At 37.8% G+C, this 21,868-nt stretch overlaps 1 protein-coding gene across 1 annotated transcript; it reads right to left on the bottom strand.

The window, feature by feature from the left end:
• Window positions 1-9,885: 9,885 nt before the first annotated feature.
• Window positions 9,886-11,404, bottom strand: LOC111158883 (tubulin alpha-1A chain-like). Its single transcript, XM_022521181.1, has one exon. The coding sequence runs from the start codon at window positions 11,306-11,308 to the stop codon at window positions 9,953-9,955; it is 1,356 nt and encodes a 451-aa protein (XP_022376889.1). The 5' UTR covers window positions 11,309-11,404; the 3' UTR covers window positions 9,886-9,952.
• Between the last annotated feature and the right edge of the window lie 10,464 nt (window positions 11,405-21,868).

Below are 21,868 nucleotides of genomic sequence, written 5' to 3'. Positions count from 1 at the left end.
CTGTCAAAATGGGGGACGTTTAGAGGTCTTTGGGCAGCAACAGATGGTAGATTTCCATTACACCCAGGCTGTCATTTTGTGCAAAGCTTTGTTTTTGTTTTTAATCATACAGAAGTTTCAAACATTTTGATATTTATGGTTTACTCATTCAGTACAGATTTATTGGAGCCAATTATGTTTCTATCAGTGTGCTTTTTAATGGAGATAAAATGGCGATCCTGGCTTCTTGGAGTTTTGCAAAATATTCTTAATTTCTTATCACAAAAATAAATTATGCATTGCAAAATTGATCCTTTAGACAAAGGGAGGGAGTGGTGAGAGCCTCTTCTGGATAAGTGACCCACTCAGGTAGGTTAGCTGAGAGTTTGCTAATGAAGTGGTACTTGATCTGAGATTTGAATGATGAAGAGGAGTCAATCCACAAAGGTGCCAGGAGGGTATCTTAGGTGAAGCAGATAATGTTTTCAAAGATGCGGTGCAGGAGGACCCTTGGCAAGTATGAGAATGTGAAATTACATGGTTGTGATGAGGTCTAGAGAATGAGAGAAAATGTGGTTCTTTAATAATGCTGGAAAGGTAGGCAGAGGCCAGACCAAGCAGGGCCTGTAGCCAAGATAAGCTTTCTGGGTTTTGTCTTAAGAGCACTGGGAAGCCACAGCCTCAGGCTTCAGCATGAAAAATAGTTTGGAAGATTTAAGTTTACTTTGGTTGGACGAGTTAGAGGAGGCCCTTGCAGTTGTTCCGGGAACAGCTACCCACAGCTCATAGAAGATCTTGACGAATGGTGGCTGAATGAATGAAGTAACGAAATGACAACGTTAATCCCGATAGGGCTTTTTAAGTAATAATAAAGCAAAAATCAAGCTATCTGGAAAGCATTCAGTGGCATTTGATGAGGAAATCCAACATAGAGCATAAAGAAGCAATTTGTTAGAGATTAGCAAGGCATAGGATCAAAACTATTTCTATTAGGTGAAAATACTCAGTGATAACAAAAAGCATCTATGCAACATATAGTTATTATGTTTGGTTCAGGCTATTCATTTTGATAATTTAACATATTAATTGACTGGCTAATGAGATTTACCAGTAACAACATGTAAGCAGTTTAGTAGAAATCTATTCATTTAGATCATCAGGTTGTATAAAAGCTTCCTTAAGGAAACGCTCAGTGCCTACCAAATATATAGTTAACTGTGCTGGTTAATAAGGTCCTTTGTACAAAGGCAATAATCGGTCAGGCCTTGACTTGACTTGTTAATGAACTCTGGCTGAATATATTAAGAGATTTGGAGTTCCTTAGGAACAGCGGTTCTTTAACTGAGAGCCGTACCTGCTTGAGGTTTCAGAGGGGCTTAAGCAAGCACAGAGGCTTATTTGAAAGAACTAGAATGTTCTTTTTCAATGTTTTGAGTTCTGGTATGGCAAGACCTATAGGTATTCACTTAGATGATCTAGTAAGGAGGGTAACTGGGCAGGGAAGCCCTTGGAAAATCACGTTCAGTGGATTTAAAATGTAGGCTGAGGAAGTCAGCGTCTAGCACATGGGATGTGACAGGGGCCTCAACTTTTGCCTCCATCTGGGGTTGACTGTAACCTGAGTGTTGCATTCAGAAGGTTGGAGAGGAATGAGGGTTCTTTTAAATGTCATACGCTCTAAAGCCTTTGGCCTTCCTCAGTCCAGACGCCCAGAAGGTTTCTAGTACTCTCTTTGCACTTATTTTTTTTTTTTTTAAAGATTTTATTTGTTTATTTGACTGACAGAGATCACAAGTAGGCAGAGAGGCAGGCAGAGAGAGACAGGAGGAAGCAGGCTCCCCACGGAGCAGAGAGCCCGATGTGGGGCTCGATCCCAGGACCCCGGGATCATGATCTGAGCCGAAGGCAGAGGCTTTAGCCCACTGAGCCACCCAGGTACCCCTCTCTTGCACTTCTTTAGGACAAACCTGGATGTCATTTACAAAACTCATGTGAGGCACTGGACTTCCCAAGAACATCATGTATCCCTAGATCCCCCAAGACCATGACGGTCATGCCAGGAATCCAGGGGTCCCATTTCGAAATGGCAGTTAATGTTGACATACAGGAAAAAGGGGCTGTTGGCGATTGATCCCATGCTTCTTTAGGCAGTCCCACATCGTGAAATTGCAGATTTTTTCCTATAGTAAGGATCCACAGAGAGTATCTTATTTGGGGGTCTTAATTCACTGGTAAGGAGATTGAGGCCTCTTGGAGGCCAAGTAACTTTTTTTTTTAACTATAAAGCAGGTAGAAGGTAGACTATGAAAGGAATCAATTTGTAACTTCTGCTTCCCTACTGGATATTGAAATAAGAAGGAGATGGTCTCTGCAGCCATGTGACTATGAGGATTTTTCGGGCCTTACTAGGTTGCTTTCCCTTGTGCCAAATTCTGTTAGTCCTTCCATACCAGGCAGCAGAATGGTCCCTGAGGGCCAAAGAATGGCTTTCTTTCTTTCTTTTTTTTTAAAAAGATTTTATTTATTTATTTGACAGATAGAAATCACAAGTAGACAGAGAGGCAGGCAGAGAGAGAGGAGGAAACAGGCTCCCCACTGAGCAGAGAGCCCGACGCGGGGGCTCGATCCCAGGACAAGAATGGCTTTCTAAACATGAGGAAAATAGTCCTCTATTATTGAAAAAGCTCACTTGCATGAAAGTGGCTTTAAAGGGGGAAAAAGAAAAAAGGACTTTGTAAAAAAGGAATTTTTGCCTTTGCAAAAGATATTAAAAACCAAGCCTAAAGGGAACACACTTTTTTTTTTTAATTTAATTTACTTTTTTTTTCAATGTTCCAAAATTCATTGTTTGTGCACCATCCCCAGTGCTCCATACAATATGTGCCCTCCTTAATACCCACCACCAGGCTCACCGCTCCCCCAAAACCTTCAGTTTGTCTCTCAGACTCCACAGTTTCTCATGGTTTGTCTCCCCCTCCGATCTCCTCCAACTCACTTCTCCTCTCCATCAAGGGAACACACTTATGTCTTAGGAGTCAGAAGGGACTTTAGTGATGTAATCTATGACTTTTTTGGTATATCCCTATTGCTCAAAATGTTTTTGATGTCAGTATAAATAAATGACCTTGAATTAAAAGCTACCAGCACATAAATGCACATTTACAAACAGCACAGAAGATGCCCCACACACATCCTGAATTCTCTTCTTTATCAGCCATACAACCAAGACAAACTTCTAGTCTTATGTCCCCAAACAAACAAACAAACAAACACAAGCCAAGTGTAGTTACCTAAATTATATTTTTATATTTTCTTTGAAATGCCATCCAGGGAACCTTATGCTGGATCTAGAGGCAACTGGTAAGACACAGCAACTATTGTAGCTGGAAAAATTCCATGAACTCTTATTCATTCTTCCTTTTCTTCTCTTCTTCCCCCCCCCCTCCTGCTCCTTGTCTTTAATCTTTTTGCCTTCAAGCTTTGTCCAAAGTAACGTCATCCTCCATTTCAAGTTCTTATTATGTCTTTATTTATTTTTTCCTCTTAATCTTAAGTAGTAACTTCTTATTCCCTTTTGGTGGGGGGATCCTCCTTGATAGAAGCAAGGTGCTGAGTGAGCCCTCCAAGCAGAAGCTTCCTTGGGTGTCAGCAACTCATGAATGACTTCCTTCATGGTGGTGATAAAGAGGAGATGTGGCAGGGGTTCAGAACATTTGATTTCTCTACATTGATCATAGTCTTATCACTGAAAGAACAATATCTCTTTATTACTCAAGATTCCCTTAATCCATTAGACTCTCAAATCTAGATTCTTCCTGAGATCTTCCCTCCAGATTTAACTGGTTAGAACTCAGGTTTTGCCGCTGATTTCTATTTACTTCATTTGCATAATAATATCATTAATGGGACAGCTTAAGCTGTAAGCAGAGCAGTGGAGAATGGTACCTGTTCTTCTAAGCTGTATTAGTGTCCATAGATACCTAATTTTTCTGTCCTTTCAGATACCTTGGATGGTGTCCCTCTCAGCTTACTGCCCTCTCAGTTGGGCAGGGCTGTGTTTAATCCTGGCAAATGAGTGATGTGTGGAGATGATCTGAGTCACTTTTAGGCCAAGGGATTGATTTATCAAAGCAAGAGTCTCTCTTTCTCTGCCCTCTTGGTCATGGAGACACAGGATGAAAGCAGCCTGTTGGCTGACCTGCCATAGGGAAGACAGAACCTTGGAAATTCACCTGGACCCAACGCAGACTTTCTGTGAGAAATCAGCCTTTATTACATTACACCACAGAGACTGTGGGACTTAATCCTGCCGGATAACTTGACCTATTCTTGTCACTATGCTGGAACTTGTCCTAATTAGTTAAACTTGACATGGTGTTCTTGTCTCACCAATGCTCAAGATCCCAGGAATATAAACCCCCTGCATAGATAGCCTGTTTCTCTATCTTGTGTTCCCAGTGCCCTGTTGAATGGCACCTATTTTCTAGGAATAATCAACACATTTTATTTCTGCTAAGTAAACATAAAGCAGTAAAGTTAGTCATAACTTTCAGTCTATAAAACCTGTTATTCCATGTTAAAAACTTATTTCAGACTCATCATTTTTTCCTTCAATGCAGTAAATTTTTCTCTTAATCAAAATTACCTACCCACCCCTAAAATTATGAATTCCTCCAGAATACATAAGAAACTGTTTTGTCAATTATATTTCTAAGCTATAGCAAGGGATTAGTTATATTATTGATGTTTCTGTGTAGTAATACCTGGCAGGTATGAGCAGCACATTGTAGGCCAGAGCTAAATTCAGTAGGTGGAGAAGTCCCAGTATCTGCCTTCTGCAAACTGGGGTCAGTTGTGCAATTCAGTCCAAAGGCCTGAGAACCAGGGAGTTGATGGTGTAAATCCCAGCTGAGGGCCAGAAAAGAGGAGGCCATCTGTCCCAGGTCAGTCAGCAAGGTAGACGGGGGTGGGGGTGGGGTGGGGGAGGGTGGGAAGGTGAATTCCTTCTCTCTTGGCCTTTTGTTCTGTTCAGGCCCTCAAAGGATTCCACCCACCCTCAGAAGGCTTACCTAGTCCACCAACTCAAATGCTAATCTCATCTGGAAACGCCCTTACAGACACATGCAGAAGGAATGGTTAATCTGGATACTCTGTGATGGGTGAAGTTGACATATAAAATGAACCATCATATCATATTATTTAAAAAAAAAACCACTTTATTTATTTGTCAGAGAGAGAGAGGGAGGGGGAGAAGCAGGCTCCCTGCTGAGCAGGGAGCTGAAGCAGGACTTGATCCCAGGACCCTGAGATCATGACCAGAGCTGAAGGCACATGCTTAACTGACTGAGCCACCCAGGCGCCCCCCCCATCTTTTAAAACATTTTACCTTATTATTTTATTATTATTATTTTTTAAGATTTTATTTATTTATTTGACAGAGAGAGGGAGAGAGAGAGAGAGAGAGAGAGATCACAAGTAGGCAGAGAGGCAGGCAGAGGGAGAGGGGGAAGCAGGCTCCCTGCTGAGCAGAGAGCCCCATGAGGGGCTCGATCCCAGGACCCTGAGATCATGACCTGAGCCGAAGGCAGTGGCTTAAGCCACTGAGCCACCCAGTTGCCCCCTACCTTATTATTTTTAGAATTAAGCCGGCAGGTATGTTGAGATAGTTGTTTTTTTGTTGTTACTGCTTCTCTTGTCACTGTCACTATGTATTACCCATAACAGAACAGGAAACAGGTACAGACAGAAAAGGAAGACAAGTTTCAGAAAAATTCCATTATTTGGCCAATGTCCCATGCTTGGTAAGTTGCAAAGCATGGATATGGAATCTGGGTCTTTTGAACTCTAAATTCTTTTTTTTTTTTTCTTTTCTGTTGGCAAACCTGAATGCCACTAAAGGCAGTGCAGTGAGTCTCCTTACCACAACTCACTGATCTTTCTAAATCTGTGACATTTTGCAGATGTTGAGGAGGTAAAGCAAGATGATTCTGTTTTTCTCCTTGCTGCCAACATATGTGCTTGAGCTGTGGCACAATCCATAGTACAATCTTACACTGGGTATCGCTAGGTTTCTTTTTTCCCCCTCTTAGTTTTCACTCATCCTAATGGCCAAAATCCAGTGTTAATCTTTCTCTCTTAGTGTCCTTTGTCGAGAAGTATTTTCACCACGGGACATCTTCTCTCACTTCTTTACAGGCAGCTTTTTTTCTCAGTAGTGAGCACACTATGCTAAGGGATATGTCAAGTTTATTTTATCTTCTTTGGGTATTTGAAGTTGTAGTAAAAGGACCAACTACCTAGAGGCATCACCCTCTCTGGTAGGGTTCTGTGCTGCTCTTAGATGAATGAGACCCATTTAAAAGCACCTTTGCTGGGCTCCTCATGAAAGGACTCTTACAATATTAAAGGTTTAAAAATTTTTAAACTTTCTTTTTAAGGTCATTAAAGCTCTATTTTTGTCAGAGCAATGTATGTCTATGTTAAAATGTTTTTTAAATGACAGTAATTTATAGTAAATAAGTTTATTGTCCTCACTCCATCCTGTCCCCAGTCCTGTTCCCCAGAGGCAATGAACTTCAGTTGTTTCCCTTTTGAGTTCTTCTAATCATTACCTCCATAACTGCAAATAATATACTTCCTTTTTTAAAATTTTGATTTATGATCATTGGAGAATAGCTACTTCATTCCTAAAAATGAGAATTTATCTCCCTTGCACATCTCCTCCCTCTGTGCCTCTTCTCTCTTCTATTATTTTTCTAAATTGTAATATTTTAAATTTTTTTAGGGTATGGAAATGTTCTGTGTCTAGATACTTAGTCATCAAATTTGATTAAATGATACACTTAAGATTTGAGCATTTCATGAACTATAAACTGTATCACAAAAATGGTTTTGAAATGCATGTGAAATATATTACTTAAAAAAATTTGTGGGGGGAGGATAATTAACATGCATGTTATATTAGTTTCTGGTGTACAATATAATTCAGATTCAGCAATCTGTATATTACTCAGTGCTCATCATAGTAAGTGTGCTCCTAATCCTCTTTATCTATTTTACTCACTCCTTACCCCCTTCCCTTCTGGCAGCCACCAGTTCTCTGTTTTTAAGAGTCTGTTCTTCTGTTTCTTTTTTTCATTGTTCTTTTGCTTTGAGTCTTGAATTCCACATATAGGTGAAATCATCTGGTATTTCTCTTTTTCTGTCTGGCTTACGTCACTTAGCATAATATCCTCTCGATCCATCCATGTTGTTGCAAATGGCAAGATCTCATTTTTTTATGGCTGAGTAATACTCCCTTCTTTACATCTCCCATGTTCTCTTTATCCATTAATCTCTAGTATTTAAAAATTAATATAATATTTTAAAATATACAATATATTTTAAAAATCTATTGGTTCTTCTTCTAACTTCCAGTCATATCCATATTTTGCATATTTATGTATTTGTGTATATATATCTATTTTGCATCTGTTTTTAGTAATCTTTGAATCCTTCCTCCATAAGATGGATGTTTTAGAACTGTTAACTTTTCTTACTTATTGCTCTTTCTATCGCTTAGCTTCTGAAAGCTATACCTCTGCTTTTGTATTTTTCAGATTGAAAGCATTTATGATTTATTTTGTAACCACAATTAATCTTGTTAATTTCTATATGGCTCTTCTATATAGTTTTCATTTTCTTAGGTTTTTTTTTTCTAATTTGTTTTCTTTTCTTCAAGGTTTTCTTTTCATTTTTGACTTTTTTGCAGTTTGAATATGTGTATGTATAAACTTTTTTGGTATTTATCCTGCTTGGTATTTTCTGAGCTGTATTTGTGGTTTGGTGCCTTTCATTAATTTTGGAAAAAAAAATTTTGAAGCTTTTATTTATTTATATGACAGAGAGAGAGAGAGAGAGAGAGAGAGAAAACAAGTTGGGAGGGGTGCAGAGGGAGAAGCAGACTCCCCACTGAGCCAGGAGCCCAGTGCAGGGCTCAATTTTAAGGACCCTGGGATCATGACCTGAGCTGAAGGCAGACAACTGACTAAGCCATCCAGGTGCCCCAAATTTGGAAAATTCTCAACCATTAGTACTTCAGATGTTTTATCTATTCCTTTTTTTCTTTTCCTTCTGTAATTCTTGTTATGCAGATATTATACCTTTTATAATTATACCACATTTCCTGGATACTCTGTTCCATCTTTTTATTTTTGTTTTTCTTTGCATTTAAGTTTGGAAGTTTCTATTGACATATCTTCAGGTTCCTTGATTTTTTTCCTTAGCTGTGCCCAGTCTACTAATGAACTGAATCAGACATTCTTTCTTCCTGTTGTATTTTTTTTTTAATTTCTAACATTTCCTTTTGATTTTTTTCTTAGTTTCAATCTGTCTGTTTATACTACCCATCTGTTCTTGCCTGTTGTCCACTTTTTCATTAGATCCCTTAGCATATTAGTTGTAATTATTTTAAATTCACGTCTGATAATTCCAAAATCTCTGCCACATCTGATTCTGATGCAGTCCCTTCCAGGTAAGTTTTTTGTGTTCTTTTAGTATCCTTTGTAATTTTTTTGTTGAAAGCCAGTCATGATGTATTGGATAAAAGAACAGAGGAATAGAGACCTTTAGTGGGATGCTTTATATTTATCTGGCTAGAAGTTAGTATTTGTTTACTATTGATAGCTTGTGGGTGGTGTCAGAGTTGAAAATTTTCCCTGGTATCCTTGTTTTTGTTTTCCCTGTTGTCTTTGTTTTTTCCTGGGCATTCCTGAGTGTGATGATTAATTTTATGTGTCAGCTTGACTGAGATACAGAGTGCCCAAATATTCAGTTCAACATTATTTCGGGCTGTGTCAGTGAGGGTGTTTCCACAAGAGATTAACATTTTAATCTGTAGACTCAGTAAAGAAGAGTGCCCTCCCCAAAGTGGGTGGGCCTCCTCGGTACTCTGAAGGCCTGGAGAGAATAATAGGTTGAGTAAGAAGGAATTCTTTCTCTCTCCCTGACTGTCTTTGAGTTGGGATATCCATCTTCTCCACTGATACTGGACTTTTATACCATCAATTTACTTGAATCTGCTTTTTTCTCCTAGAAATCTGTTGGGCTAATGACCATGCCTTTTTTTTTTTTTTTTTTTTTTTTGGCATTGTTACAGGGCTATTCATTCTGTATGTTTATGGTACTCTTTCCATAGAGTTTTTGATGGAATGCAGATGCTTACTTTTCCTCCTTGAACCCAGAATTTTGGTTATTCATAATTCATCTTATTTATCTAAATGAGATTTAAAAAATTCATATAAAAATTCAAGCAACACACAATCATATAGAACAAAAACTTCATATGTGCCTTTATCTCTTACCTGCTTTTCCTTTACTTTGTTCCCATTGGCTGACCTTTGCCGTATATAACCCTCTTTCCCCACCCGCTGCCCTCCTCATGTTTAACCACTGTAAATAGTTAGGTAGATAGCTTTGTGGCCTTTCTTTTTTCCAATGCATTTTGAATCAAATGTAATTATAAAGATTTGTTTCATTTTCTAGTAGATGAGATTATACTTTATATGTTGTTTATGTAGTTTGCTTTTTTGGGAAGATTATTAAATAATATGTTTTAAATATTGAGGCATAATTAAATACCTTTCTTCCCCCAAATTAGCTGATACAAATTTGGATTTTATTCCTCGGTATAGCTATATTGTATGTCATAGGTCTGATAATATTTCATAATTATCTGATAATCATTTTGTAATTTAGAACCTACTTACTTTTTTTTTTTTCCCCATTTAAGACAGGGAATACTTTATTCAAACCCATCAGAGAAATGGACAGCTTGGGTCTGTAACAAAGCGTTGTGTTTTAAAGCATAGGTCAGTAATTATATATGAGAGTATACATGGCTACATACAAATTAACTGATCAGAGCACAACTTTTCAATATTCAAAACAGAATAAGCTTCCCTGTAAAAGCAGCACCTTTGTGACATTTTTAACTTTAGTATTCCTCTCCTTCTTCTTCACCCTCACCTTCAACAGAATCCACACCAACCTCCTCATAATCCTTCTCAAGGGCAGCCATGTCCTCACGAGCCTCAGAAAACTCTCCTTCCTCTATGCCCTCCCCCACATACCAGTGAACAAAGGCACGCTTGGCATACATCAGGTCAAACTTGTGGTCCAGGCGAGCCCAGGCCTCAGCGATGGCTGTGGTGTTGCTCAGCATGCACACAGCTCGCTGGACTTTGGCCAGGTCTCCACCAGGCACCACAGTGGGAGGCTGGTAATTAATGCCCACTTTGAAGCCAGTGGGGCACCAGTCCACAAATTGGATGGTACGCTTGGTCTTGATGGTGGCAATGGCGGCATTGACATCTTTGGGAACCACATTGCCACGGTACAACAGGCAGCAAGCCATGTATTTACCATGGCGAGGGTCACATTTCACCATCTGGTTGGCTGGCTCAAAGCACGCATTGGTGATCTCTGCTACAGAAAGCTGTTCATGGTAGGCTTTCTCAGCAGAGATGACAGGGGCATAGGTGGCCAGAGGGAAGTGGATACAGGGATAGGGCACCAGGTTGGTCTGGAATTCTGTCAGATCAACATTCAGGGCTCCATCAAATCTGAGGGAAGCGGTGATGGAGGACACAATCTGGCCTATCAACCTATTTAGATTAGTGTAGGTTGGGCGTTCAATATCGAGGTTTCTACGACAGATGTCATAGATGGCCTCATTGTCTACCATGAAGGCACAATCAGAGTGCTCCAGGGTGGTGTGGGTAGTGAGGATGGAGCTGTAGGGCTCAACTACAGCTGTGGAAACCTGAGGGGCTGGGTAGATGGAGAACTCCAGCTTGGACTTCTTGCCATAATCGACAGAGAGACGTTCCATCAGCAGGGAGGTGAACCCGGAACCAATTCCCCCTCCAAAGCTGTGGAATACCAAGAAGCCCTGAAGACCTGTGCGCTGGTCAGCCAGCTTCCGAATTCGGTCCAAGACAAGGTCAATGATCTCCTTGCCAATGGTGTAGTGCCCTCGGGCGTAGTTGTTGGCAGCATCTTCCTTGCCTGTGATGAGCTGCTCAGGGTGGAAGAGCTGGCGGTAGGTGCCAGTGCGAACTTCATCAATGACTGTGGGTTCCAGGTCTACAAACACGGCCCGGGGCACATGCTTGCCAGCACCCGTCTCACTGAAGTAGGTGTTGAAGGAGTCGTCTCCTCCCCCGATGGTCTTGTCACTTGGCATCTGGCCATCGGGCTGAATGCCGTGCTCCAGGCAATAGAGCTCCCAGCAGGCATTGCTGATCTGGACACCAGCCTGGCCAACGTGGATGGAGATACACTCACGCATGGTTGCTGCTTTGCGTCTGCCGAGCAGATGGTGGAGAGGAAGAGGAGAGGTTGTTGCTTCTTACAGCGCGACTCTTAGGTGGTCGATGTAAGAGAACCTGCCTAGAACCTACTTACTTTTAATTAAACTATGCCACTTGAACATTTTTGTCTTTTATAATGAATTCCACAAAAATAGAAATTCTAGGCTATTTAACATCAAAGCATTTCAACTTTTATTATTCCTGTTTTGTAAAAGAAGAAACTGAAGCTCAGGAATATTGTGATTTTCCAAGGTCACATGATCCTCCTCCCTGTTTCCTGACTCGCTCATCAAAATTAGTCCTTCTCTCCTATTTTCTCTTAGTAAATGTCATTCTGTACGTTCCCAAGGCCAGAAACCTAGAGTTACCCTAATACTGCCTATATCCTTATATTCTATATTCAATTCATTCCAGGAAGGAGGGCAACTCAGGTGTTGATTTGGACATAACTTTTATGTATCTTTAAGGTGAAGTTGTCGAGAAGACAACTGGGGAGTTGGAGTCTGGAATCTAAGGAAAGGGTCCAGCTGGACCTGTTTATTTGCAAGCCTTCTGCACACAGGTGAAAAATGAGCCTTGAATGTGAATTAGACTTTTTTTTTAAGCTTTTATTTATCTGTTTGAGAGAGAAAGCAGAAGAGAGAGTGAGCAGAGGGGAGGGGAAGAGGGAGAAGGAGAAGCAGACTCCTCCTGAGCAGGCATCCCATTGTGGGACTCAATCCCAGGACCCTGAGATCATGATCTGAGCTGAAGACAGATGCTTAACTGACTGAGACACCCAGGCACCCCATGAATTACTTTTAACAAGTTCCTACGTCCATGAAAGGATCACTGCCTCTGAGAGAATTTACTGTCTTCCCTGACTAAAGCAGGTCTTCCTGCAGTGAGCTAACATACCACCATATACCTTCCTTCCCTTCATGGCACTTTACCGTGGCAATAATCTCACTTCTATTTGTGTGTTTATTAATATAGGTTTATCTCCTGGGCTAGACCATACATTCCATGAGAGGTACCTGTACTGTGTTTAACATTGTTCCCTTGAGTCCTCACTTTTTAGGGAAATCTCCAGCATAGTACTTAATAAATAGTTCTGGAGTAAATGAAGAGCAAAGAAAGGCAGTGAAGTGGGGTTTTGGGAAAAAGGGGAGGTAGTGGGATATGAGCAAGCAAAGGGCAAATAATCTCTATCGTCTTCCTTACTTAGCTCAGGTTCCTCCTAGTGAGGATATGTACCTTTACTGAGCTGGAACTGTAGGTATTAGAGAGAGTGAGATTAAGAGTGTGCAGTAGTGTTATGCCTTTGAACATTTCTGTACCCTATTTTGCATATCTCTTTATGGGTTAGGTTTTGGTGTGATAGTATACTTACAGGAAATCATTAATTGTGAGAGTGAAAATATAAGAGCTTTGCTTGCTAAAAAATATTTTCATTGGCTGGGAAAATTTTCCTAGTGTGGGAACATTCCTAGGATGGCCTTTTGTATATTCACTTGAATAATTTCTGATGATATCAAATAGATCTTTTGTAAAGTACTTGCCAAAAAGTGAATCTCTGTTCATTTAAAAATCATCGATTTGTGTGCAGGGAAAATTGCCTGTCATGGTTTGAAAGGATTATTTATGGTTTCTAAACATTCATCTTTTCCAACTTTCATATATTGCCTTTACAAAATGGAAATTTAATTCCATTAGAATGTTCTATTGTCCGATATATACACCTTGTTATAACATGATTACATTCAATTGCTTCACTTGCTATATTAGAAAATGACAAAATACATCAAGTAGTTTTTAACTTTTTACTATAATATGTACTGGTGACTGTGACTAATGCTATTGGTGATCACCTCAAAAGATAATCACTAGAAACAATAATGTTTTGCACTGACCCAAGAAAAAGTAGTTCATGGTAATATAGAAGAGAGTAATAATGGAAAAATGATTGTATAATATACTCTCTAAGGATAAAGGCTTGCAAACCGGAAAAAGAAGGGGAGAGTTTAAATGACATCTCTTTGTATTTGAATCTTAGAAATTGTTTCTTTGGTTTATCTTGGATTTCATTGAGTTTGATGTTAAACACACATGACACGAATAGAACATTGTATGAATGTGATTTTTTTTTTTTTTTTTTTTGTAATTCAAAGTTCTGGAATTCCTGACTTCTTGACGTATGTTTCTGTATTAATGTGGTGCTGGTTGGGGGTAAGGGACAGACTGAAATGTGACAAAATGGTCTCAAAGGTGCCTTGTACCTGAGAAATTGTGATACAGAGATGCAACCATTCTGAAGGGTACCTGTCAAATTTCAGAAATTGGCTCTGTCGTGCTGTTCCGCCAAATGCTTGCTTCATAGGAGGAGACGCCATCTGCTTGAGGCATTACTCACACTGAGGGATACATGAACAGTAATTAAGAGGAGATGCAGCATAGGTTGTTAACAACTAAAAAAGACTTTGGAAGAATTTGACACTATGCATGAGCATACAATTAGGAAGGACACTCAGATGCAGAAGTTTGAACTTAAATGTATACCTCAGGTATTCAAATCTGAATTTATTTTTGAAGACCAATTTGTGTTTTTTTAGGCAAGAGCAGTCTGTAGAATTTTAAACATCTATGTCTTCCTTTCTCTTTTGTCTTCTTCCACACCTGAGAGTGATGATTTTAGTAACGTTGCTCTGTTTTTTGGCCATGACCTTTGAGTAAAATCTGTGTGGTTCCCTATAGCTACTTTGCAGGAGCAAGTGCCTCTGGGGTGGGGCGGGGAGTAGTTTGTACCTTTAGCCTGTTCACTAACAAGGGCTTAGACAGGTCATTGACTTTATAAGGAATGAGGTCACTGATACAAACTGTTTTATCTTGTCCTTCCATTGTATTTTGAGAGCTTCATCATAGAACGAATGTATCTTTCCTTCAGCTTCTGCTGGTAGCTTCAAGTGAAGGAATCTTTTCCATCAGGGAAGAGATTTTATTTTCAGATAAAATATACAACAATGGCCAAGTGTTGGGGTTATTATAAAATTTGTCAAACAATGGCACATTTTATTAGGATGTCATAATAACTCATGTGAACTTTAAGGAGATGTTGGCAGTTATTCCTCAGTTTTAATGACAGTGGAGATATGTTGTGATCAAAAGATTTTAAAAACGTTATTGTGTCAGCACCAGAAGAACTTACCAGGGTCTGTGTAAATACTTAGGAGATTTATTTTTGCAAAAAAATGGCAGTTTTTGTAATGTTTGATTATTACTCGTCTTTCCTACTAAAACGTAAAACCTGTTGGTATTAATGATGGTATATTTTAGTTTTTGAAGAGAGTGTATTATGGGAAAACAGTTTATAGTTTTAGCTTTTTGATGGAATGGACTAATTCAAAGAAATGAATCACACATTTATTTTGAATCATATTTTCCCCCAAGAATTAGTCCGCAAACTCCATGAGGGCGGGAGCCATGACTGTTTTGTTCACCTGTGGCCTTCCATAGCCTGGGAGAAATAGTGTCCTCAATAAATACTTGTTTGTGTAGTAGAATGGGTAAGAAATAAAGGGGGACTGAAGACCAGTATTATTTAGTAGATGGCATATGTAATGAAGACAATCACTGAGTTCTTGCTGAATGCTCAGCATCATGTAATGTGTTATTCAGATATAAAGTTTAGGTTTCTGCTGCTCATTTTAGACAGGGGAGAGGAAAAATCAGGCACAGTAACAGAAAAAAACCTTATCTGCTATGATAAGGTTAAGCTGAAGAAAAAGTCATTACCATGGATGACAAGAACAGACTGATGAAGAGACTGTCAGGGTGGTTTTTATATAAGTACTTTGCTTTGCGAAATAGGTGTATTTATGAAGGGTTATGTTAGTTGATAATAAATTCTCACAATTAAGGGGAAATTACTACATAAAACAATTCATACTGAAGAATTATAAACGTGATAACAATGATTTATTCTATATGTAACTGAATCAGTTTTCTTTCAGAAGAGCATAAAATGTAGAATAGTAATGGAAAAGACACACAGTGTTACTTAGGATAGAACTAAGATCTCTTTTAAGAGATTTCTTTAAAGAACTAAAGATTTCTTTTCTGTTGCTGTATGGAGCCTTCCATCTTGGAATTCTTATCGAGTGCTCTCAGTATCACATCTACACTTAGAAATAGAATGCAAATTTCATTACATGAGGCAAACCAGACTAATTTCCTCAGTCTTTTCTAAGGTGGTGTCTTACTTTGTTTTTTCCCAAGAGTATATTGACCTGAAGTCAGGTTGGGCCCAGCCAACTATCCATAATATATATTATGGATAGATATGTATATATATGGATAGATATGTATGATAGATATGTATATATATATAGAGAGAGATGTGTGTGTGTGTATATATATATATATATAGTCTGTATTTTATGTATCTATATGTATATATAGAGTCTACATCTCTCTATATGTCTGTCTCTATCATCTCTGTCTCTCTATCTGTGTCACTCTATCTACTTATCCACATCTCTGTTTAAAAATCCCTGGAGAGATTCCTGAACTTAGAACTTTACCAAGAGTTTTTCAAGAATAATTAGAACTAAGCTAAAGTCATTACTGATGAAAGTATAAGAATATGTAAAGACCTTTAGTGTAAGATTAGAGTTTCTCTTGTTTCTGGCTCTGGTGGGAACTGTTCATTCGTGCAGATAAGAAGATAGTTCTGACCATTTCCCGATAGCCCTCCTGGGTACTTGGCATGTGACAGATACTTAACAAACACTCATGGAAATCATCAAATATCCACCTTTCAAATGCCCACGATCGTTTTGTGTATCATACTCAGACTCCCAGGCTTACCCATAGGTTGTATCTTGTGATGCTGACATATTGCTTTAGGGCCCTTATTTCCTAAATGAGTGAGTACTTATAGAGTTGTAAAAAGAGTACTTGCTACATTATAAACATTTAATAGGTGCTGTTAAATGAAACAGTAGGTAAAGTTAGTACCTACTCTAGAAAAGATAGAGTACTTATGATATAGTAGGGTTTAGGGAGCAGATAGAAAATTCATTGATGTTTCAGTCGTTGGGCATTAGGAAGCAACATGTTAGTAGGCGTGAGTCTAGATTGTAGAGTATAAGCTAAAGAGGCGACTGTCAAGGACCCTGAAGAGACCAGGATTTTACCCTACCTTCAAGCTGACAGTTTAGTCACAATTTCATGGATGGTGATCAGTGGACTTCTGGACTCAGTTTTCCTGTTCACAGGATTTGTGGTCAGTTCTACTAGTTCTTTTGACTTTAGTCCATCCAAACTGCAGATTGAAAAGTCATTAAAAGATTTGGTTTAGCCACATTAAGTCTGGAGTGTAGCATGAGCTGCTGGCAACATTGGTAACAATTTTTTTTTTTTAACAGCCCTCTCTCACATTTTGATGGATGTTAGGGTTAGGGTCCAACACCCTATTTTTTTTGTGGAGGATTTTTAAAAATTCCTCTTAATAGGGATCCTAGCATTTATTGCTGGCTTCAAGAGTTGAGTCATAGAAACTCTGCTTTGACTCCTATTTATCATTTTGGCTTTGACTCCATTTCAAGTTGATAGAGATACCTATAACGTATTTAAATTTGTATCCTTTCTCTTTATACTTTGTCATCATCTCTCTCTCTTTGGAGTAGAAAGGGTTAGTAAAGTGTGAGGTGACCGCATCATCTTGGCCGATTTATACTTTAAGGGGATTTTAGAGCTGTGATTTTAGGCCAGTATCATCTTCTCTTATCTCATTTAATAATGCACATGAGCATTTCTTTCTAATTTGGTGTGATGGTCTTTGCGCATGGTAACTGGTGTATCAGCTGAGCGGTTCCAGTGGTAGGAGAGTAGTCATTTTGATATTACCATCCAGCTGTAGTGGATTAGCATAAAAATTTATCTCAAGAAAAAAAAATGTTATTACTGCATTTCCTCCCACAGTAGGAAAGTTGAGCTGTTTTTTATTTTTCATGTCTCCAAAATGGAGCATCAGCCATCTATATTAGATTAAGTATTAGGTTATAGCATTAGAACAATTCTTCTTGGGAAATTTTGTAGAAAACAGATGGTTGTTAGTCCTACCCTGTGGCCAGAGAAGGGATAAAGTCATCTCTTGAAGTGTCTCCCTGTCTTAATATGTTAGGTGTGAGATGAAGGCAGAATGCTGGTTCTCCTTACCACTCAGAGTAGATGCTGCTTTCTTCATTCAGTTATTCTTTTTTTTTTTAAAGATTTTATTTATTTATTTGACAGACAGAGATCACAAGTAGGCAGAGAGGCAGGCAGAGAGAGAGGAGGAAGCAGGCTCCCTGCTGAGCAGAGAGCCCGATGCGGGGCTCGATCCCAGGACCTTGGGATCATGACCTGAGCCGAAGGCAGAGGCTTTAACCCACTGAGCCACCAAGCACCCCCATTCAGTTACTCTTTACAAGGGAGACTTTAGCAATTAAAGTTCATCACCTAGTATAGGTCACAGCTCAGTTCGAGTCAGGTTTGTCACCGTTTTGAAAAATTTGGATCATTTATGGGTAAAGCACCTGTGGCATTAGTACAGCTGTTTATTCCGGAATTTACTCCATTATTTTATCCAATTTTCAGATTTTCATATTTGTTGAATTTCACTTTTTTAAATAAACATTTAGTACAGCTTTAACTAGTATGTTGGTGAACTATACTTGGTTTTATGAATATAGGGACCTGTTTAACTACACATGGCATAGTCACATCTTCTATTTTTAAAGTAGACATCAGTCATTTGCCACGGATTCTTTGTTGCCTCAAAGAGACATTCTTAGCAACAGTGTTGTCAAGGGAACACACTGAAACTGTTACATAAGAGAATGTCTCTTTGAGGAAAATCTTTTAAAATGATATTTCTATGTTTTCCCAGATTGTGTGAAATTATAATTTACAAGCAATTCAATTTAAGCAAATAAATTATCAGCAGTCTATGTAATGGTATAGTTCTGGAAATATCTGCCAAATGCAGACATTTTTGAGTTTGAAGTTAAAATAATTAGATATCACTAATATAGTGCAAAGACCTAAGCAAGAGGATATTTAAAAACATGATATGATGTCAGGTTCCCTTGTTAAACATACTAAATTTCAGTGAAATCTTCAATGTGCAAATGACTTAAGTTCTTAGAAGAATTAAAAGATGGTAATGTTCTGTATTTCCATGTTGAGAGAACATCTGAGGGAGAGAAAAAAGGCAATGGATACCTTTGAAGGTTTACATTTCAAAGACCTTAGGAACTGAATAGGAAGTATTATTAAATAGCAAGTACATTACTAATGCTTTCAGGCAACCATGTTAACAAAGAGCAGTGGAAGACTAGAATGGTCACAGACTTCTGTCTTTAGCACTTGCTTGCTGTCTTTTTAAAATTTATCTTCTAGAATTTAAGGCTATAACCTTGAATGAAGAATGCAGAGGAAGATATCCCGGAATATAGATCACATATGTTTTGCTTAAAAGTGTGTATTGGTATGCATTATGTAATAGAATATTTGAATTTGAGGGGAGTGAAGAGATCCTTCAACAGATGAGGAAATGTGCCAAGAAAGGCAAAGAAACTTGCCTAAAGTTACTTAGGAACCAAGCCAGAAATAGAACCTAGTTTCCTGATTCTCCGTTCAGTGCTATTTCCATGATACTTTTGGCTGAGGGAACTTGGGTTACCACTTTTCTGTGATTCCTTCCCATCCATTAGCACCACTGATCTCCAAATGAAATGTCAATTCCATCTAGCATTTTGAATGTTATTTAAGTCAATCCTTGTGGGATGAAAGAAAAAAAAATGTAAGAAGTAAAAAAGACTTTTTTAAAGAAACATATAGGAATTCTCAGTAGGCCTTTATGATACACCAGGAAATGAAAGACTTTCAAATATAAAGGAAATATAGTCCAGATAGATTTTGAGAGTCAAAACTATGAAAAGGGATAAGTTTTGGCTGGAGGCAAAGTGAAAATAGGATGGTATTCTTAGTGGCTTGTCTTTGAGAACATCAGCGTCTTGACTGGCTTTGTTAAGTAGACTCGCATAGTGAATGAATATCCATGACTGACAGAAGAGTATTTACACTCTTACCTTTCAAGGCAGCAAAAAAATTGATTGCTTCTCATCAGTGATCAATTTTGGTTCATAATTTTATTCACTTGAAAAGACTATGTATTATTTTTTTTCCTCAGGCTATTTTAAAGATTTATTTTTTTGTGCTTTAAGTTTTCAGCAAATTTAGTGGTATGTGCCCACATGAGATGTTCATTGTAATTGTCCTGCTTCATGTTCAGAGTGCTTTTCGAATCTGTGACAATATATTTTCATCACTTTTGTTTTTATCAGTTTTGACACATCTCAGCTAGTATCTCTTCAGATCTTCAAATATTGTTTCTTCTTCATTTTCTCTTTCTCCTCTGGGCCTCCAAATACAGGCATGTAATACCTTTTCACCAATATGCCATTCATCACTTGCACATTTGTTTCTATATTTCCCATCTTTTTTTTCTTTTCCAGACTGTAGCTTGTGTGTTTCTTGCAGGTCACCAATTCTCTCAGTAGCCATATTTCACACTGTTGTAACTAGAATACTGATTCTAAATTATCCATTAGTTTATTTTTGTTATGCCTTTAGTTATTTGCTGTATTCTATTTACTTGATTATATTGGATGTATTTTTCTTTTTTTTTTTTTTCAGCGGCTTAACCCACTGAGCCACTCAGGCGCCCTGGATGTATTTTTCTTAATGCTGTTGTCTCGTGATCCCCTGAGTGACTACTTTGCTAATATTTATTGAATATAATTTTAGGATTATGATAATGTTATTCGTTGCAAAAGAGAATTAATATTTGTTTCTGGAAGGTAGATAGGGATAGGGACATTCGCAATTCTAGCTCATTTTAATACCATCAAGGGTGGAAATAATTAAACACTGGGCTTTTGTCTTTATGAAAATTATTTTATTTCTAATTTCTAATTATGTCTAGGTTGTCAAACTTAGCAGTGCCAGCCCAGTGGGTGGCTCATCAGATCACTTCTCGCCACCCCACCAACCTACTCTTTGTTGTTTCTTGATTTTCAGTTTTTTGTTCTCGTAACCTCATGAATGGGACTGAAAGTTCTGCTGAGCTTATCAGGGTTTTCTGTTAAAATGGGCACACATGCTTAGGAAACAGCAGTCATCAAAGTCCAAGTCCTCAGTCTGAGGTTCCTTCTTTTCTTAGATCTTGTTCTCCTAAGTCTTCACTGCCTTCGTGGTTCTTTGATGCTGTTATATAGATTTTGGTTTATTTTGTCTGAAATTTCTGTTTTCTTTCAGGAAGAAAATGGATTGAAATGATCTAGTCTTCCATTATTAGAGGTGAACCTCCCCAATTTTAACTTTGAAATTTATCCCATTTTTATGTACTTGAAAAATTCTCAATTTTTTAATGTTAAGACTTCTGGGGAATGAGGCTACCATGCATGTATTTTTTTCCTTTTTAATAGGAATTCAAGCTATGACATACCAAAAGAAAAACTTAACAGCACTTTTAAATCCTTTCAATATTTGCAGGTTGAAATTTAGTAGACTCTCTTGGGGGTGTGGAAAATATACTATGCTATGTCTTTCTCATGATTCATTTATTCAAGTAATATCATTTTTATTTCCTTATTAAATATTTTTATTGGGACATATTTTGTAATTATAGAGTTTTTCTGTTGTTAACATACTGTTGAACATTGTATAATGTTCTTCAAATAGAACACTGTAAAGAATCAACTTTTACATAATTAAAACATCTCATTTCCAGTTTACAGAAAATTACAAATGAAATCAAAAGCTATCTGCTATTATAAATAATTTAAATAATTTATTAGTGTATATGAACATTACATATAACTATTTATGTGTATATATATAAATTTTTTTTACCATACTTTAGATTTACAAAATTGAATTACTCAGAATCCTTGGTCCATGATACTCTTTTATTATTGACTCATATAGTCCTTATAATTAAGGTAGTAATTCATAATAAATTAACATCCATAAATTTGATCTGAAAATTAGAACAATAACTATAACTTCCATGTATTTATTTCCCTAACCTCTCTTTATTTCTGTCCCCCTCATGCTGCCACTTTCCTGAACGTGTGTTTAACATATATGCCTACATGATATACTGCTTTATTTTAGTTGCTTAGTTATTTTTTCTAGACTCTTGACTCTTGACAGCATGCTGGTTATTGTCCTCTGGGACTCATTTTACTATTCTGTTTTTCTACTAATATTTTTGCATGAGGTGGAGTTTACCTGTTTTCAGTAATGCATAATATTCTACTGCAAATTTATTTATATACTCACCTTTGTGAGCATTGAATGTTCTGTGTTTTATGATACAATGAACAATTCTGCTATGAAAATGAAAATCCTATCTTGCATATATATATCTTGCATATATATACAGGATCTTCATTGGTTATATTGATACTAGATTTCTGGGATTTATAATATGTGAATGTTCGTATTTT

Source organism: Enhydra lutris, unplaced genomic scaffold (genome assembly GCF_002288905.1).
Source record: "Enhydra lutris kenyoni isolate GAN:26980312 unplaced genomic scaffold, ASM228890v2 scaffoldscaffold64, whole genome shotgun sequence".
Lineage (NCBI taxonomy): Eukaryota > Metazoa > Chordata > Mammalia > Carnivora > Mustelidae > Enhydra > Enhydra lutris.
This window is presented reverse-complemented; position numbering and strand designations above follow the sequence as displayed.